This window comes from Gymnogyps californianus, chromosome 11 (assembly GCF_018139145.2).
Source record: "Gymnogyps californianus isolate 813 chromosome 11, ASM1813914v2, whole genome shotgun sequence".
Lineage (NCBI taxonomy): Eukaryota > Metazoa > Chordata > Aves > Accipitriformes > Cathartidae > Gymnogyps > Gymnogyps californianus.
In genome coordinates, this window is record NC_059481.1 from 19,816,028 (window position 1) to 19,836,225 (window position 20,198).

Below are 20,198 nucleotides of genomic sequence, written 5' to 3' on the forward strand. Positions count from 1 at the left end.
TGTTCCACTTCTGCAAGTGGTGCGATCACTCACCGCTTTATGATAACAACTGCCCAAACAGTTTTACTGTAAAAAACACCAGACATGATGCTGAGACGTTGCACGATGTATGCAAATAGTCCATGGTCTTTCCCATATACAGAGATAGGTAGATGCTTGGCACACAAATACATCTTAAAGAAATGTGCAGATGGACTTGAAGTGGCCTCACTATGGTACTGATGTAATGAGATAGAAATAAGTAACCTCAAAGCACAAAACCCGAGTAGGAAGAAGCTCGAATCAATACTTGAGCCTTTCTTGAGATCCTTGGTTTTCTAATTCTTCCAGACAGCATCAAACATACTTGATCATCTGTATCAGTTTAGTGCCTGCTGTATTCTCTATTAACAGATTGATTTTATGACTAGAGGGAAACAGACTCTCTGATCTAGTAGGCTCTTTGCATGAAACCACTCTGATCCCTTGCACACACACTGTTGCACCAGTAAAGGCAGAACTTGCTGCTGCAAGTCTTTGATCTGAGGCAGAAGAGAGATCTCAGAAGGTGACTGCCAGGAGGGAGGACTGCCTCAGGCAAGAAGACATCCGAGTAGTCACTGATGCTGCTGCCTATCAGTCACCAAAGAAGGGGACAGTTGTGTCACATGCTCTGGAGGGGTGAAATGACAGGATGCAAAAATAGACGATTATAGCATGAACATTGACAGACCTTTAACCCTAATGGTGCCGCTATAAAAAACAACAGTAAAATAGTCCGCTGTTACTCCGGCTAAACCCATTAGCCTCCTGGGGGCTTTTGGAAACACTATTCCGGCAAGAAGTCTACAGCAGTAGCACCAAACTAAACCATAAACAGAAGAACTGATGCCTCATGGAAATTCGCCTGATGTTCTGATTTCCTCCTGCGCTTGAAGAGCTCCACATGTACATAATCCATACAGTATGGGCACATGCTTGTTAGATAACCACACCTCTATGGGGGGGATAAATTAATTACCTAGCAAGTAGGGTTCCAGTAGGAACATAGGTGGCTTTTTGTATTTTATTATTTTTTAAAGCACAGAAAGCTGAATTTCCAGGGTTCTCCATTCCACAGCAATCGCAGCCCACGGGATGCAAGGATCCCTGGACTGCCAGGCTCACTCAGCTCCTGCTGCTGCTCAGGGACAGCCAACACAAGAACTGTCAAGAAGTTCATCTACACCATGAGGAGGCACAACCTCCTGCGATAGTGAAGTACAGGAAAATAATACAGACATACAGAAAGCAAAACCAAAAAAAGCATGCTGTTCTAGGAACAGCAATTTTGTTTTAAAGAATTTTTATTTCCTGGATGGTTTTAAACACTTGAGCATTATCCACATTGTGTCTCCCATGGAAAATTGCAAGAAATTAAAGATGCCCCCCAAAACCCCACACCTGACTTTAGAACTACAATTATTTCACTCTGTTAGCAGAGCACTCAACACAAATATACTAGCTGGGATCTAAACACAGCCACAGTCTAATACCTCTAAACATTGTCATCGCCAAGTATATACATCAGTCACAAATACATTAGGTCAGTTTGAAACTAGCTTTAAAAAACCGCTTTGCCAGCTAGAGAAAAACAGGCTTATCCACACTCCGGATATTAAGAGAAACAAATATGGATTAAACATCCGTGCTCATTTGAACACGCAATTGCTGCATGTGATATGTCTGGAAGCCCACAATATTGCTTTTCTCTTTCTCTAACTGTGAAAAGTTGTTGGAGAGTTTTATTGGGATGGGAAGTGAGGAGACAGTATTGTTTTTTCTAAGTGTTACTATTTTCCATGTGAGAAGTACATAGAAACAAGCAGTGGGTTTGTTCCGATAGGTCAGAACAGGGCTTAAAAGGGCAAACATGAAAGATGAATTCATGAATTCTTCCTTCATTCCAGTGAAAATATCACTGGATGAGTAGATGATAATCTGAACATGAAAATAATGCATCTAAATTTGCCTCAGCTGAATAAACTACAGGAGAAATTTCAAAAACTCCCCAGTTTCAAGAGACGGGTGACATTTATGTGTTATCAATGATGGATTCCATGGCTGTGCTAATAAAACGAAGAGAGAAAGCCATTTTACAACACCCCTTTTAAAGTTTCATACCTTTCAAAGTCAGACACAAATACAATATACGAAAGTAAAAGTATCAGAAGTGTAAGGGCCACACTTACCGTCTGAAGCACTAAAGTACTCAGGGTTCACAGAAGCGTAAAGTACTCCATTGCCCAGTCTGTCGCTGTTCCTGTTGAAATATTTTTTTTTCTTTTTTAATCTTTAAACCTAAGTAAATTTCAGACCACCTCTTCTACAGCTTTTCCACTGTTTGCTCAACCACAGAATATTATTTACTGTATGTGGAGAGCTTTTCAGACAAAGGGGACAAACCAAGTTCTTATTCTACCTCACATAATCAATGGCAAAACAGCCCAGAATAGCTTTCCCAGGAAACCTGCAGTCTTCTCTATACCAAACTAGCACCAGAAAAGAATAAACACAAGGTACTTTTAGCTGCTGGATAAACTTCCTTTAAGAAAAGCAGCTGTATGGTGATACACCCAGGGGACATGTGGCTGAGAACATACTTCAACATCATCTGCTCTACTGTGGGAGAGAAGTGATCTAGGAAAGGACAAGATTGTTTTTAATGGGGAGTTCCATTCCACTATTTTATAAGTGTTTCTATTATTTTATTTTAAAAAACACACACACACACCCCCCACCTCCCCGATTTTACTGGGGTGCTTTGCAGAATAAGACATATTTATTCAGCACTGTGAGAGCTCTTGCAGGACGCAGGCTGTAGAAATAAAATTATCAATCAGACCTCAGAAAATCAAAGACAAAACATTCTTGTGGGCTAGAACAAAAGTTTAAAGAAGGATGAGTTATCAGGCATTTCACCTAGGAGAGCCCAAAGGAAGGCCAAGCAGGTATTGTACTTCACTAGATACAAAGCCCTTTCTGGAGTGCTTGAGAACTGGTAGTACTGTCTGCACACAAATGAACTGGAGCTGGAAATAATGGGATACTCAAGGAGCATAATTTATATGAGTGTAATAAAAAACCTCCATACCTAGAAAGTTGCAAGGCTGAACATTTGCACTGCCTTCTAGTAAGTTCTCATTATGTATTTCAATTAAATAAGAAAAAAAAAAAATCACTAGTTACAAAAACCAAAACTGAGGAAAACAAATCAATAGAACTGTCCCCTAGACTGCTCTGTCCAGGATGTAATTTTTTAAGTGGATGTAAAGACTTCAAAAAAACCTCTAGAATTTGCAAGAGATCAAATTAACCTAATAGAACTAAGTTTTCATGATTTATATTGACCCATATTTCAGTCAAATCCTCTGATTATATAGGTTCAGTGTCTACCATCACTGTTCCACTGGATATGTTCCTGACAAGCCTTCCTCTTCCCTCTCAAACATGATACTGTAATAAAAAGCCTCTTCATCCCTCAAGCAGCAGCCAGATGCTCGCTGGTAACTCTGAACCACCTCCTTTTACACACCAACAAGACAGAATCTACTTTAGCTTCTCGAGTCCTCTGAATACCGCTTCCCTTTTTAATTTCTAACTTGCTCCATGGGCAGAGATTTGAAAATAAACACTCCCCTCCTGCAGTTTTAACCACAAGCATATACAACTCACCTCTTCTTGTTAAAGACATACAGCATTATCAGTAATCCCCCAATGATGAGCAGGAAAGCAATAGGGAGCACAATTATCAAGTGCAGGAAGTTTCCATAGTTTGCTGCTGCAACCAACAAGAAAACAATTGTATCAGGGTTTCTATAAAATCTCCATTAACAAAGAAACATTCAAAACCCACTCAGTATATTTCCATACAGGGAAGAAATCAAAGTACTCATTTTCTGGTCTGATGTGGAAAAATGTACTCAGAAACACTCCCTGACTGCAGATGACTGGAACAAGAAAACAGACAATGAAAAGCATTAATTTTGTACAGAACAGTGTCTGTCTGGGGTTTGTTTTCAGAAGTTACGCTTAAGGACTTACACTCCTCAGTGAACAATATGTAATTGTTCACTTTCATATTCACCTTTTTTCCACCTTGCAATTGCTTATACTTATATTCAGAATATACACACACTGCTCTTTACTTCAAGTTCTTCAATGTCCAAGCAATTAGAAAACCAAAAAGGAATAAAAGATGAAGTTCCAGTTTTCTGTGGATAGGTCTGCTCTACAACTAAATACAGAAGTTCTTGAGAGGGTCTCTGTGGACACTATGGTGGTGTTCTTCCAAAATATAAATTACTCCCATTGTCAGGACCAGCATCACTCTTTCATCAGGATGTTATCTTTATCAAATGTCACTTGGAACAGATCATATGAAAAAGTAGCGTGATATTGAAAAAAAACCTGCCAGCCAAAAATCTAAACAAATGATTTGTTTCTTGTATTATTTTGCAATTTAAAGCAGGTTTGCCTTATTGCCACAGGTTTTGTACAATCCAGCTCCATGTTGTTATGGCTAACGCTACATTCCCAACATAGCTGTACATCACAGGAAGCCGCAGTGGTGTGTTCTACACACCCATCACCTGGTTGCACCTCTCATACATATACAATGCATGCAAGAAAAAGGACCACACCTCAGACACACCTCCTGGTTGTCAACACTTGCCAAAAAAAGGAACACAAAAGAGTTCCCAAAGAAGCATCAGCAAATAAGAGAAGTATTCAAGAGTATAGGCAAGAGGCTCATACACCCAGTTACACACGTAAACATCAGGAATTATTAAAAAGACAATAGTCTCCCAGTTTGACACAGCCAACAAACATTCGCCTTACATTTGGGTTGCACATAGAAAGAGACTGGCTCAGTCCATGACCCATTTCCAGCTAGTGAAGTGGCCTGAACTCTAGCAGAATAGTTTCCAGGGTTCAGATGAGTTAGTTTAGCTCCTCCAAGCTTCTTGTATTCCTGTCTGGAAACACATTCCCGCTTCTCCTAAAAGAAAAAAGCAATTTACAGTTCATGTTAATATCGTCACATTCCTTCATTCTTGAGAAAACAATATAGCTGCAGGATAAGCTAATTTTTTTTAACTAAAAGCCCCATCTGATCAGTTTTTCTTCAAACACCTTAAATAGATAAGTGGAATTCAAAAACTGCCAAAATAACCAAAACAAAGGAATGGCATGCTGGTTGGTGCTGGGTGTTTGAAATCACAATTTCTGTCTTTGGTCTCCAGCACTGCACAGAAGCATGTTAAGAAAGATCCTATTATCTGCATAAATTAGAGTTACAAGCAGTAACTCTTAACAGAGAAATGTCAAATCCTCACCTCTCCATGCTGCCCATATTTGATTTCATACATTAGTATCAGCCCATTTGGATTTGCAGGTTCTAACCACTTCAGGTAGACGGTATTTTCTTCTTTTGCTTCCCATGCTACCGTTCCTGGAATGTTATCTGCTCCCTCTGTAAAATATTTACAAGTGATGCGAGAAGAACATCTATTACTGAAACAGGAACTTACGCAACAATTGAGGAAAAGAAAAGGTTCATGCTATTGTTTAGGTATCGAAGCATTGCAGTAAGTGCTATTCAAAGATCCAGAGAACAAAATGCACTGGCCAGGGGCCTGTTGGAGAGATTAACAGAGTCTGAACTGCTGGTTGCCAGAAAAACAGTGCAGCGTATACAGCTTCACCAGGTAGGGGCTCTGTGTTAGTCACTGTGCTCTGTGTGCCAAAAAACCTGTTTATCAGCATCTGGTTCTTCCTTCCAAACTTTCCACTACACCGAAACGGTGCAGACAGCTAATCCCACCGAATGGCTGTAAACAGCAACCTGTCTGCAAACACACAAGATCTGCCCCGCTGCCATCCCCTTCCTAAAACGTCCAGTCTTAGGAAATCTGTTGCAGTTTAAAACAGAGTCTCATCAGCAATTCAGGAACTGCTTTATCCCTATTTCTTTCCTGATAATTTTATGTGTTTTATTCAAAACTTAACAGGAATATGAAGATCGTTTCAGTCAAAGAAAAAAGACCACTTTTTCCAAAATACAGTTGTTAGGTTTAGAAGAAAACAGAATTGTTTAGCCTTTAATTTTCAGAGCCATGTGCTAAAAATCTGGGAACACTTATTTCCTTTTCCCTGATCTCACAGATTTCCTTATTTCCTTGAAATAAGCAATACTTTTTGCCTTTTTACTGACACAGCTGGATCTGGATTATGATAGTCTTTCCTTCCAGAAACAAAACAAAATTGCTACCATTCTGCATCAAATATTCCCAGACATCTGCTGGAGTCAGAAGCTCTTTGCTGGATGCATATGAGCTTACACTAAAATCATCTCTATTCTTCTCAGAAGAAGTACAATCTGTAAAAGTCCCAAACATGAGTACAGCATTCAATGCTTCCTATTTGAAGTACTCTAGATGCCGGCAACTGGGCACAAAGCAACACAGTACTCCTCCTGTTTCCAGGCTGGACAAATGCATGGTCATTCTGTGACAGAAGAAACATTTGGCAAACATTCCCACCAGCAAAACTCTAACATCTGCAAACAGTTCAGAGTGAACACAGCAAAACTAAACATTCGCAGAGAAATGTTCCCTTGTCTCCATTCAGCATACAGGGAACTGAAGAATAAAAACTTTCAACCCACCACATCTGTGGGTCTCACCTATATCACTGGAAAAGGATTCTCTCACAATTATCTCTGTAGTCAATGCATGCACTTCTACCTTTCCCCAGATCACAGCACAGACTCAATACATATCACTCAGTACACACAAGAGACCAGTCAAGGACATTAAACTATTGTAACGAAGTTTTATATAGTTCCAGTTTATTTTCTTGCATAGAATTTTTTTATTATACCCCAATGTTTTTGGAGAGTTTCTCCTCCCTGAGATTGATCTCTCCCCAGAAAATAAAACAAAGCTTTATACTTCTGAGAGCGTACCTGAAGGCATGGTTCTTGCAAAGACAAAGTTGGAAGCGCTGCAACCAAGTGTGTCAGCTTCATGGTTGCAGCTGTGAATATCAATGCGGTAAAGAGTAAAAGGCTGGAGATGGGAGATCACAGTTCTCTCCTTGCCATCCACTTTGGTCTCAAAGAACGGGTATTCCACCTCGCTCTCCTCTGCATCAGAAACATTGGTGAAGTGATCTGTCCCAGTCGCATTCCTGTTTCGAGTGGCCAAAGTGGCATTTGCGATTCGGAACACATCCCTCCGCTTCCGATCGGGTCTGTGGGACAAACAGACAGGTATAAGAAAGGTCTCTTTAGAGAAAACCCACTTTTTCTCCAGCTCCAGGAAAACCTGTGCAAAAAAACCTGGTAAAATAGGTAACTGCTATTAAAAAAGCTAAATAAAGGGAACTGCAAAACAAGACAAAAGCTTTCTTTTAATCTGAACCTGCAGCATGTCAGCACATCCTATTACTCTCTCTTTTGGTCAGAAACCAATCAAAATTCTGAAGCTCACACTGCACCCCAAGATAAACGTGCAAACTTCTGACCTCACACAATAAACCAAACAGCAAAAATGGCTTCGCTGTTATTCAATAAGCATCCCAGATTTGTATTTAATGACAGTAATGTTGACGCTTAAAATAAAAATCAGATGTTAAAGGCTGAAAAGGTTAGGGAAAAAACTGTTTTGAAGTTTGCTGGATTAGCAAAGCTAACTCTCAGTAGGCTTAACTTTCGTTTCAGTTGCCATGAAATTACAGAACTTTGAATGTACTGCACTCAGAAAAGAAACCTTGGAAGGTAGCTGAAGACTATGAGTGTTAACCAGCACTTATGTATGGTAATTTATGTATCTCTACTTCTCTCACCCAAACAAAAGCTCTGCAAAGGAACAATCTTCCTATATGAGAAAACACAATACTAATATTGTGTATAGCAAAGAGTTCACCGGGCAACTTAACTTTGCCTTCCAGGCATCTGTATAAAATCTACGCAGAGTTAAAAACTTGAGGATTTACAGCAATACTACTACTTTCTCAAGTCTGAGAAACTGTTGTAGTGGACAGGCCTGAATATCAGTACAAGCGTCAATATGAAAATACTCTTAGAAACATTTGGATGGTATTAGCTAACCAACACGATTGCTACACGTTAGACTTGTCACTCGGTCTTGTGTCAGATCCAAGGCTGTTTTGCACAGGAGCACTAACTACACAGGGCAAGCTGGCTTTTCCAGCTCCGGCTCTCCTAGTCTCTGAAGTTTGCAGGACTGCTCAAGCCTGGAAAGCAATGCACCAGGGGAGTTAAAGAAGAATGTAAGAAGAGTCACACTACAAAAACAGTTTTGGCTTGAATCCTATCCCACCTGAAATGACTGAGCCAGTGCCCATTCAGCACCTGGTCAGCACAACGGTTATCAAGGACAAAGGTGAAGTCTAACACATTTCTATCAGAGAGCGAGTTACAAACCAGGCAAATAAGGCCTCCCTCAAACACACAACAGGAAGAAAGATGACTCAACAGGAGAAGTTAATTCACTGTCAAATATACCGTCTTAGTACATTCAGCCACAAAACAGCATGCTGCAGAGAGAGCCAAAAACAGGCTGACTTGTTTTTGAAATCTTCTGGCAGAGGTTGGATGAATTTTTTTTTTTTCGAGGAGTTCACTACAAAATTTTCCAAAATCCTTTTACTATGTCTTGAGTAGTCATTTTGACACTCTCAGATGTCATGTAAACCACAGCACAGAAATAAACAAAGACAAGGAAAAAACTTCCTAAGTTACCAAGAAATTGTTTTAAGCAACATACAAGCAAATGTCTTATGGGGCATGGGGAAATATCATAGGAGATTTAAGCACTTGTGCCTCCTCTACGCTGATATTTATGGAATTTACTAAAGCTATTCACCTTGCTTAGGATGAGTATTCATTTACTGCTTTACCTCAGTGGAAAGAACAAACTTCTGAACCGCTAAAAGCACACGGGATGCCTAGCACTGAACTGATGCACATTTGCACAGATTTTGTGATAAAAGCAGTGAAAATAAAAAGTTCATTTTTAATCAACCACAAAAGCACGTGCCAATGCAAGAACCCAAAAGGCATGACTTTATCTATCACTGCTTTTATAGGATGCACGAAGTTTCAACTCTTTGGTGGTATGGGGGCGGGGGGGGGGGGGGGGGGGGGGGGGGGGGGGGGAAGGGGAAGTACAGTCCTACCTTGCCTTTGGGGAAAAAGAGAAAGAGAAAGCAACACAAAACTTGTTGATGAAAACTACAGTCGTATCAGGATGAGAAAAAGACCTGCAGGATAACCACAACGCAAACATGATTAAAATATCAAGAGATTTGACACCATTGCTTTTCGGTCAAGCAGCTTCCTGCTTTTGTGAAAGGCACAGATAAAGACAAAAAACAAGCATCCAAGGAAACAGGGAAAAGTCCAGAGATAAAAACATGAAAATTCATCTGTTCTGTTAAAGGAGAGAAAGGAAGAGAAATGCAAGAGAAAAGTTAAAAATAATACTATAAAAATTAAATAAAATTTAAATTTAAAAAAAGAAAAAAATGTGGGTCTTTTAACATAAAAGCTAACTGCTCTCATACTTTACGGCAATTTTAATGTTACTTCTCAGATACCTTCTACTACACACAGAGCCTGTCTCATCCTGCTCATTAGAGAACCAAAAAACTTGAAGAATAACTCATCCTCCAGTGGTTGAGTGTCTCTTCAAGACTAACCAGGGTCCTAATGTTTGAAATCTACCTCACCACTGCAGTAATACACATGGGGTCATCCAGAAGTTGCACACAAGATTAGATCAACAGGCTTTTTAAGCAACCTTAAAACCACCCAGTCAAATATTTTCACGCTGTATTACATGCTGCGTCTCATTCATAATATCCTGGAGACAGGTAGAACACTGGAAACAAATACTAGTATTGAGGCCTGCATTAACACATTAACTTCTCCCCTGGGAGAGAGAAAAAAAAAAAATAGACATCAGCAAGTAACAAGCTGCTTAGATTTGTCCCACGGAGACGTCTCACTAGCTCATAATCTTTAATTTCCCTGACATACAGTCTCTTTAAGGTTGCTTAGCTATGCAGCTATTTCTGAGCATTGTGCCTTATCTGCCCTTGCTGTTACAAAACACACCCTTATGACAGTAAGTTAAGAAAAAAGGGAAACAGACAAGCTTTCAGGAAATTCTTTGTGAACTGGTCAGTTAATTTGTTAGCCTCAGTTCAAGGTTCTATGGGTTTCCTTTGGGAGGGGGGGAATGCAAGAAAATTTTGGAGAAGGTAACACATTTTAAATGACAAAGCTTTGGTGAAATAAAAAAATTGCTTTGTAATAGACTTTCAACTAGTTTAGACCTGACACATGCCTTTCAAAACTCCTTGCTGTACTATTTCATAAAGTCCAAAATCAGATCACATTTACATTTTTGTGCTATTCACATTTACGTTTGTGCTATTTCATAAAGACCAAAATCAGATCACATTTACAAGATTTCACATTGCTCAGGAATTACATCCCGGCCAGTCATGGTGGCTGTTACTTCTCTGTAGCTCATCTTTGCTGCTAGTTCTCATCATCAGTAGGGAAACACTGCACAAGTTCAACCACAAATACTAAATGTGACTCAAACACAGCTCAGATACAACACTTAGCACTTCCAACGAGTGTTTGTTAGAACTAGTTCCTCATTTTTTGGATAAAGCTAAGAAGCTCTGCACATATCACAGTCCCAACCCCAAACAAGTCAATCCAATACATCCTTGAATAAAGGTCCAAAAAATCACAATGGAGAGTGATATAAACCAGTTTTAATGAGCAGCAATGCCACACTTTAGAGTTCTCAAACACAGGACTTCACCATAAACTTCACCTGCCAACAGAGACAATGAGATAACATGCACAATTGAAATGTGATTGCTTACAGACTGTAACATTACAGCTATACACTGTGCGCTAGGCCCCAGGATCCAATTATCTGAAGTAAGAACAGCTTACACGAAGGATAAATTGGAAACTCAAGGATCAAAATCACCAATTAATTCAGTAGTATCTACTCTATGTTGCAGCATAAAATCGTTACTATTCCACTTAATGTGTAAGCGGTAGTGTTTACCATGGAAGAGTGGGCATGTTTAATACTTCTCTGCAGCACAGACCCAGGAAACCGATATGCCTTTGCAATTAGTGCAGTGGGAAAGGAAGACCAGTTTCAATTCTGCGAGGTGACTATGCCCTCAATTTCAAAGGCAAATAAATCTTCAGATTAGGAACACAAGCACTTAAATGGCTATTTAGAGAAAGATCACATCTGAAACCCTGTCTGCCACATGTTGCTCATCTCCAAAACCCTTATAGACAATGAGCTCCTCAAGTGACTCTTCAGTCTGAAAAGAAACCATCACTAAAGTCCTTGAACAATATAAGTAAGAACCCTTACTATTAGCTAAAATTGAGAGAAAGAGATGAAAATTAGTGAATAAGAGAAACTGCAAAGTAAGGCTGCAGATTGTCTCACATAAAAGGAAAGGCAGTGTTTATGTGTTTCAGGTGTTATCTACATATGCTTTCACATCCAGGAAGCCTCAGCTCTACGAAATGTTAAAAAATGAAATTATTAGCCCCACTTGCAAAGAGAAAGTGTCCAAAATCCATTACCTGGGGACAAAGATGGAGTTGTGAAGGAAGTTCTCAAAGACTTTCCGGTACTCTGCTTCCTCCTTCTCAGCTTGCTTTTCTGCCTCTGTCTTCGGACAAGCACAACAAGGTCCTTTTTCTCCCCCACAGCCCTCTGGCTTGGTGGGTTCAGTAGCTTCTTCTGTATCAATGGTCCCATCAGCATATCTTCGAATTGGGACTTTATCTTAAAAGAAAAGAACAGAGGCGGCTTGTTTCTTTTCTCTCCATATTATGGATACAGCAACAATGCATGTTTACCCATTCCCTTCTACTTGCTGTTATTCACAAAAGAGTTGTGAAGCAGGGCACAGGCTTCACCTCTTGTCAGTAAAGTCTACTGGCAGGCAAGAGTCACAGGCGTTTCAACACAACCACATTTCGTTTTCCTACCTTTGGAGCAGTAATTGTGTCTGTAAAGGTAACTGTCCTGAGGTTGCTGCTGCCATCGTACGATGTAGTATGAGAGGTTGCCATTGGGAAGGGAGGGAGGATTCCACTTCACAATCAGTTGGGATGAGGAGTTGGATGCTGAAATAACATCCAAGGGAATGGATGGCACTGGAGGGGAAAAAAGAAAAAAAGGAAGGTATTTAACTCTAGAGCATTCTACAATGTATTTTGATGCAAGCTTTCAAAGTGAATTCCAATCCATTTCTATACTGCAAGAAAAAACACCATCCTATTTCGAAGAAAAGATTTCCTACTTACGCCCCACTAACAACAGCTATTAAGGGTTCAACTGCAACCACATACAGTCCCAGTCTGAAGCTGTACTTAAATTTACCTTCACCAATAGAATAAAGTCTGAAATCCTAACTCCAGAAAACTCCCATAGTTCCCAATGAAAATAATGTCTGAACAACCACACAGTTTTAATTCAAATCTTAATGCTGCTTTCATAATTACTGAAACTTTCTAGCGTTATGCATGTCATCTGCACATAAATTCAATTTCTGTATTAACAACAGAACTTGCATAATAATAAGCATACCTGCAGCATTATCAACCTCTTACCCAAGAGCCCAGGATCTCACCTGCAGCATTGGTTCGTATATATACAATTTCACTTTTTGCTCCATGAATATGATGGTTTTCCATCATTGTGAGGGTAACAGCCTTGACATAAATGGCGTATTGAGTCCAAGGTTTCAATCCCTGCAGTAGAATTCCAGGATTGTTCTCTTTGTTCGGTGGCAGGTCAACATCAACCATGTTCCAGCTATTGGAGCCACATGCATCTTGCCCATCATACTCTGTCACATTTTTGAATGGTCTGAAATATTAAAAGAAAAAAATAGTACAAAATATTTATTTTCTCCTAAAAATTGTCATATATTTACAAGAGTGCCTCACTTCAATGTTGCTCAATGAAACAAATAAAGCCTACTTGTTTTCCATAGCAGAATAAAACAGAATAAAATTCGTATTTATTTCCAAGCACTACAAAATTCAGAGTTCAGCTTTAGCTGCAGGTCCTACCTTCAGTCACTAGCAATAAGGCAAAGTTCTCAAAGAAAACACTAAATTTATCTTTTTTTATCCAAAACAGACCATGAAATGCTTCAGACATATTTAGATTTTAGCTAAGCATATATGAAACAGAAGCAATTCAAAACAGTTATTGATAGTGGCTGAGCTTTTTACCATAAAGAACCCAAACTTACATGACTGGCCTTGACCAGTCCAACAGGCTTTTTTCCCCCCTTTTATTTCCACACAATACAAACACACTTATACAGTCATGTAGTTCTACTTTTCGTAAGTTGCAACACTGGTGCAAGAGCATATAAAGTACTACTCTTGTTATTAATTACTATAGACTCATTAGCACTAAGTTTATTGCATCATAGTACACCATCACAATGATATTCTTTTTCAAGTGATGCTGGACATTAACAATTTGTGCTTCTGTGTCTTGCAGAACATCATTACCAGCATTCTGAACCTCCCTTTCACACCTCCAAGCTGCTTGGAGAGTTATTAGTCTGCTCATTTGCATTTTTTACTATTTTAAATCTGAGACACTACAAGGATGTGCAAAGGCAGAGAGACTTCCCAAGAAATTAGGATCTCTCCAGTAACTGCCCCACTCCTTCATTATCAAGAGATACTAATGCAGAAAACTACCAAAGCTAGATAATCTAAATAACCTGAAACCCTGAGTAGACAAGTCATCAAGGTGATAGGGCAAACTCCTGATCTGTGATGCTCTCTAGTCAGTACCAGGACTAGAGAAGGAAAATCTCAGTAAACGTGACATGACTTACGAAGAGCTCCAAAAATTAGACCCCTGAGAACAGCCAAGCCATCCGTCTCTTTTTTTTTTCTCCCCCAAATTTGAAACTTCCTGATGGATTTGGAATCCATTTGTAGGCTTCAATCAAAACAATCCTCTTTTTAAGGGGGCTTGTGCTCCACCAAGGAAAGAATTTGAACAAAAGCAGGACTTGAGAATGAATTATGTAAACTGGATGAGATATCCAACAGTCAGAATAGAATTGTCTGCTATCTCTTGGACTGCCCTGATTAGTCTCTGACGACATCTACTTACGCTTCTTTGTAGTAAACAGTGAAGCTAATGAGATCTCTATAATCTGGAGGGCGATACCGTTCCCATGTTAGTTTAATCCGATTCTTGAGCGTAGTGTTGGAAACAAAATGCAGAATGTGGCTTTCACCTGCAATACAAAAGGACAGGATACGAGAGTCAGCATCACACTGCCTATTAGTTATTGCTGTTTCTTAGGTATCAGTTTTAGCTAATTAGCCTTTCCAGTAGCATCTATGATACCACAGTATACCAACAGCTTTTGTCTCTGTAGAGCTTCATATTTCATCCTACTACATTTGAGTGCTTAAGGGTAAGCAGTGACCTTGGCAATCATTTGAGAATATGCTGGAGCTACTTGTTATTATTTTTTCTGAAGCAGATTTTCTTTTAATGCATCATCAGAAAGCTCTTGAAAACTACTTTGGACTCTCCCTAAGAGAGGAATGGAAGTCCTGTTTATTCACAGGACTGGTTTAGAAGCACTAAATTCATCATCCAACTCCAATGCACGTGCAGAGCAGTAACTGGCCTCTATGTTCTCACTCTCCAGGACAACTTTTGACAACTACAATTTGTTTTTCTGGGGAATGGACAACATGGAGAGGACAAAGGAGTTTACATTCCTATCCATGAGAGGCTGGACCAAGAACTCCAAAACTCAGTTCATATACGGCACAACCATTTGATGGCAGCAGCTTCCAGCTACTCTTCTGAACAGAGCTGGATGGAAGCCGGCAGCTTTGAAATGAATGGCTTCCCACTACCAACTCGCTGAGCTTTCCAATCCAAAACAAAATAGCATTTTAAAAACTTAATTCTTGGATGAAGAAATTGCGTTCTAAGTGTCAACTGTGAGTTAGTTTCTAATGTTCCATAGAACTCTCTGAAAATAAAGGGGTTTTCACCCTCATGTACACTGGCACTATTGGTGCTATCTTTTCAAAGGCAGTTTAGCTTTTGTTGATTCTTTTCCCCTTCTCAGAGTCAGAAAGCTTTCTGTAATGGTTTTTTAAAAAAAACAGGCAGCGGCTGGCACTAGCCTCAGTGGTAGTAAGGACTGGCTGTGTGTCTGTAACTCCTCCAGGACTGCAAGCCTTTGCTCTATTGAATGTGCAAAGAATGGAGTGTGCTTACAACAAGGATCTATGCCATCTGCATTTATGCATCACGCCTAAAGAGACATTCAGCAGAGTACGTGTCCTAGTTTTGTAAACACCATCCAGAACAAGGGGACTTGACTTACGCACAAGATCCATTTTAATTTACTCAGCTCCAAGAACACCACAACTAGACCAAAGAAAAATGCATTGACAGTTCTAAGAGTTTGAAGTCAAATTTGTAAGCGCTCTGTCGTCTTAATTCCTAGATGAGAGATTGCTTTTAAATGTGTTGGTTACACCTGGAGACCTGATGTGCAGACCACCAAAGCCAAAAGAGGACTTTCTAATAACTCCAACCATTGCAGAATCCAAAATTAAATGCAGAGTCACTGAAGTTTAGGAATACTGTAGAACACTAAAAAGTTCTCAATTCAAAAGCAAATAATTTGAAAATAAAGCACAGAAAACTGAGTTTACAACAAGCATTTCTAGCAACAAGGTACAATATTTGGCAGGAGCTTGAACATAACAGAAGTAGTTTGTTTTGGTGCCTATGGGTTATTCAGCAGCCTCCTTAGTATCGGGAAAGAGTCAATATCTGAGAGAGGAAAATACCTATAACGATGTACATATGCAAAGGAAACAGAGAAACTGCTCCTTGTTGGATATCCCAAAACACTAGATTTTATTTCTCATTTCCCAGGTATGTTCCTATTGTTACATGACACTGCTGTCACAAAAACGGGTATTTGAAAAGCAGCCGTCTTCATCAAATGGTTTTTACAGATGAGATAGTGACCATGTAACCACATAATTTTCCACACATGCGAACATACTTTCACAGCTACATTTTAAAAACTGAACAAGTAGAACCACTGAAAGCCTACTGTAATCTCTAAACTCTAAATACTGTAATGGTCAGCAACGTGGCAGTCTGTTGGGTTTTTTTTTTGTTGTGACACCCTCCTACGCAGTTTGCCTCGAGATTTTTTTGTTTATTTGTTTACTTACAAGAGGCTCTCTCCCCATTGTTCCTTGGATTTATATCTCCTTTGCTCTGTCGTCCCTTGGTTCCTGAAACTTCCTCCATACGGTAAATCTCAGAAACACACAGTTTAGGATTAAATGCAAAGTACATTTTCCCTTCCTTGATCGTCAAGTTATGATGGTTCCAGTCCCACAGCTGCTGAAGATTGTGGTTATCAAGCACATAGAAGGAATAATTCCTAGAAGGAAATTTTTGAAGGAAAAATATTAGTTTTAATTCATAGCCAATTCCAACCAAGAATACCTTAATATACGAAAACTTTAAAACACTATGTTTCCTCTTATTGAATTGGTGTTCAGCAGAGTAAACGATTTTCTTCTCTCCCATGGAGGAAGTTTTCCCTGAATGCTCACTTTGGTCAGAGGGCAGGGAAATGACTGTAACACAGGACTCCCAAGGCTGACACCACACCATGCAAAGCCCACTCCAACATATGTTTTAATAATTCTATAGAAGCTGCTATGAGGAATATAAATTCATGTCCTCTGAACAGCAGGTCTCTAACACTGCATTTTCCATTTTGTGGCAAATGGGAAGCGGTAACCTTACACACGTTATGGGAGGAAAAGCATGGTGCAGTTCTGACAATAAAATACAAATCGTGAACACAGCTGTCTTGCTTATGTTTACAAAAGCAGCTGTAAGAGTTTGCATAGCGAGGTTTCCTTGCCTCTCTGTCTTAGTTTACCTCTTGGCCCAATAAAGATTTCCTACATCGTGCCAAGTACAGTTGTGCCCATACATCAAAACCCGACAGTAAACAGTTGCACCGACTGCACAGCACAGGATCCACGCTTCAAAGTACAGAACTAACAACACAGGCAGCAGCATGTGCTGAACTCATTCCCTAAGCACAGCAGTGGAATAACATGAACATGCTTTATTTCCATAGATACTAAATGCAAAGTTGCATGTGTAAATCCTATTATATATTAAGAAGAAATCCTTGGTACCACTCGATTGTGCTGAATTGGGAGAAAAAAACAAAACAAAACCCAAAAAACCAAACAGGTGCTGCAGAAGCAAGATTATGGGCTCTACATCAGCAGCAAGAAAACACCTGCAAAGACACTTATATTTTGGGATAGTAGGGACAGGAATGCACAATTGGGAAATGAGTTAAAGGTCTGCGTAGCTGATGAACCTAAATCAAACAAACCCATCACAGCAGCATTTATTGTATTTCTGTGGAAAGTCCCACCAATGTTAACTACATCAACATAAAATCCATTATTACCACAATGAAGCCTTGCAACCTCTGCAAGCCATTCTGCATTGGTAAGCCCACGTCAACGAAGTTGAACTAGGCTTTCTACAAATCCTTTTAACTACAGTCAGACTTTCTGCAGGGTAACATGGCAGACAAACCATGAGGCTCATAAGCAGCTGACATACTACTCATTTATGGCTTTCCTTCAACTACTTCATTTAAAATTTAGCATTAATTCCTCCCTCACCCAACCTGAAGCGAAAACTGTGCATTCTGGTTGCAATCTGCGCAGACCACAGTTGCAGTTTCTTGTACCATACCAAAATGCTGCGTGTATTTTCAGAACAATGTGAAAAAGAAGTCGTTTCTCCTATTTCCAACTGTCCCCTAATTATCCGGGCCTTGACTGCTAATGAAGTCAATATACCTGGTACCACTTCAGACAGATGCCGAGAAGAATGTGCTCAGCTGACAAGGAAGCACCTAAATGTTCGTGCTTTAAATGCATCTTGCCAGGAGAGAACAAGGATGCTAAACTGCATGTGGGATTTGACAGACATCACCAAAAACTGTGTTTATTTGAGACACCTATTACTCTGTTACAGATGACTAAAATCCCTGCAGCTCCCTGTGCACTGCTGAAAAGATGACACTTCACCATAATTAGCCGCATGATTAAGTGATGGCAACTAAGCTTTTCAGGGAAGACCCAAAAAGCTGGACTCTGATTGAACACAACAAAGAGAGGTGTAGCTCCACGACTATAAAAACCACCTTTAATAACAGCCTAGCCTGTCTTCTGCTCACAACTGTGGCAATTATGCTTTAGACACTAGAGATAATTCTTGTATTAAAGCAATGTGGCTAAGCTTTCAAGAATGAAACGCGAATAAATGAGGCGAATCAAGCACACACTGGTCCTTTACACAACTGCACAGCGACTGGGCCAGAGTTGGGAGTTACTGCGGCTGATACGTTAAAGCCACCTGCACAAGTTTGAGCCGCCATCTGAGGCAAGGCAAACAGGTCCTAAGGGTTCATACATACACTGAAAGTATAAATCAGTGGAAATTATTCTAGCACCATTCAAAGCACCAGGGAAACCACATTTGGAGGGCTACATACAGTCCCAGTGACAGGAGAGGTGCAGCACTGCATGGCTTGAAAGGTGGAGCAGAGGGCAACCAGAGTGCACTTAGGGCTTAGATTATAAATAAAGCTATAAATAAAGATTATATCAGACTTTGGCTCTAACAGCTGTGGAAAAAACTGGGATGCCAAGGAAGATACCATGGAAAGAATAAAAGATTCACTGTAGGAAAACAAAGCACTGCCAGTCAAACCCCAGAGACAGTAAATAAGGGAATGACTGAAGATTATGGCCTGAAGGACAGGTTAAACCTCTGAACAGGAGTAGGAGGCACATCTGGTTCCAGGCTTGCCATGAAAAGCCTCAAGGCGACCTGCATAATCCATGCACGCCCACGGGAGAGAACTCCCACACCATGATGTGTATCCCCAACTGCAGAGCATCCACAGCCACTTAATTATTGACTGCATAGATTAAAAGCCTGCTTCACGCTATATCTGCATGCAATGTTACATCTGTGCACATTCACCCATCATAAAACTATGACGCAGAACATGAGATTCAAACCAAAAGGAGAGGCGGGCGATGAAAACGTTTCAACAAGCTTTCAATCACCCTTTATCCCCCTCCATAGCGTACAGCACACAAAAAGCTCCTGAAAGGGGTAATGACCAGATAAGTACACTGTTAGTAAGAGAGCAATGCATGAGCCGTAAAGACAAGTGATTTGCACCAAAAAGGGAATGAGAACTGGCAGAGGACTCTGAAGGAGAGCAGCGGATGAGCTGGCTACAGAAGACGACCAGGCAGCAGAGGTTTATGGCAGACTGACTACCCTCGGACAAGACCAGCAACTCTGCAGGACATACAGAAGGCGTTCATCTCTCAGTGCTACAATGACAAGAGACAGGAAATCCCTCTAGACCAGATAGCTGGGACATCAGCCATTAAGAGACAGGAGAAAAGGAAAACCCTTATTGCTTTACATACACAGAACATGCCACATGTTGGCTAGAAACTGTTTATTAACATGGTATGTGTTCTGCACCTGTATCACAGTGTGACCCTGATCCCTGGTGAAGATCTGACAACAGTCAAACATATATAGCACACCACCACAACAGAGAACAATACGGAGGACAATACTTGAACAAAATGCTCCATTTGGTGGTCTCTCTTTAAGTAGGTTTGTTCTTCAGAATTTCTCTACAAGCCTGAACATTATCAAATTTCCAAAACATTGCTAATGTTTTAATAATGCTGGTATATTCTTTTGCTTGTGTTTGCCCACCAGCACTTCAAACAGAACCACTGAGGTTATTAACAGAATATCTGTCTGTAATAGATACTTACACACCCCTTGCTAATGTAAATTGTAAGCAACTTAGAAACAAGCTGATTTTGGCCACGAATTGCATCTCCACAGGCAGATACATAGGTAGGAAACTAGGGGCCTTTATACTAACCCATGAATTTGGAAGTAACGCACCTT

At 40.1% G+C, this 20,198-nt stretch overlaps 1 protein-coding gene across 2 annotated transcripts in view; it reads right to left on the reverse strand.

Annotated features, from left to right (window-relative positions):
• IGF1R (insulin like growth factor 1 receptor) overlaps positions 1-20,198 on the reverse strand; it is a 188,957-nt gene that overhangs the window by 18,037 nt on the left and 150,722 nt on the right. Inside the window, exons 6-15 of one of the 2 annotated variants that reach the window (XM_050903708.1) lie at positions 16,370-16,584; positions 14,259-14,385; positions 12,742-12,980; positions 12,098-12,265; positions 11,687-11,891; positions 6,989-7,275; positions 5,358-5,494; positions 4,861-5,020; positions 3,694-3,796; positions 2,211-2,281 (exon numbers count right to left, since the gene is read on the reverse strand). In XM_050903708.1, the coding sequence (XP_050759665.1) occupies positions 2,211-2,281; positions 3,694-3,796; positions 4,861-5,020; positions 5,358-5,494; positions 6,989-7,275; positions 11,687-11,891; positions 12,098-12,265; positions 12,742-12,980; positions 14,259-14,385; positions 16,370-16,584 (1,712 nt within the window). Of the gene's footprint in view, positions 1-2,210; positions 2,282-3,693; positions 3,800-4,860; positions 5,021-5,357; positions 5,495-6,988; positions 7,276-11,686; positions 11,892-12,097; positions 12,266-12,741; positions 12,981-14,258; positions 14,386-16,369; positions 16,585-20,198 lie in introns of both variants that reach the window. The other variant, XM_050903707.1, reaches the window with a different exon arrangement.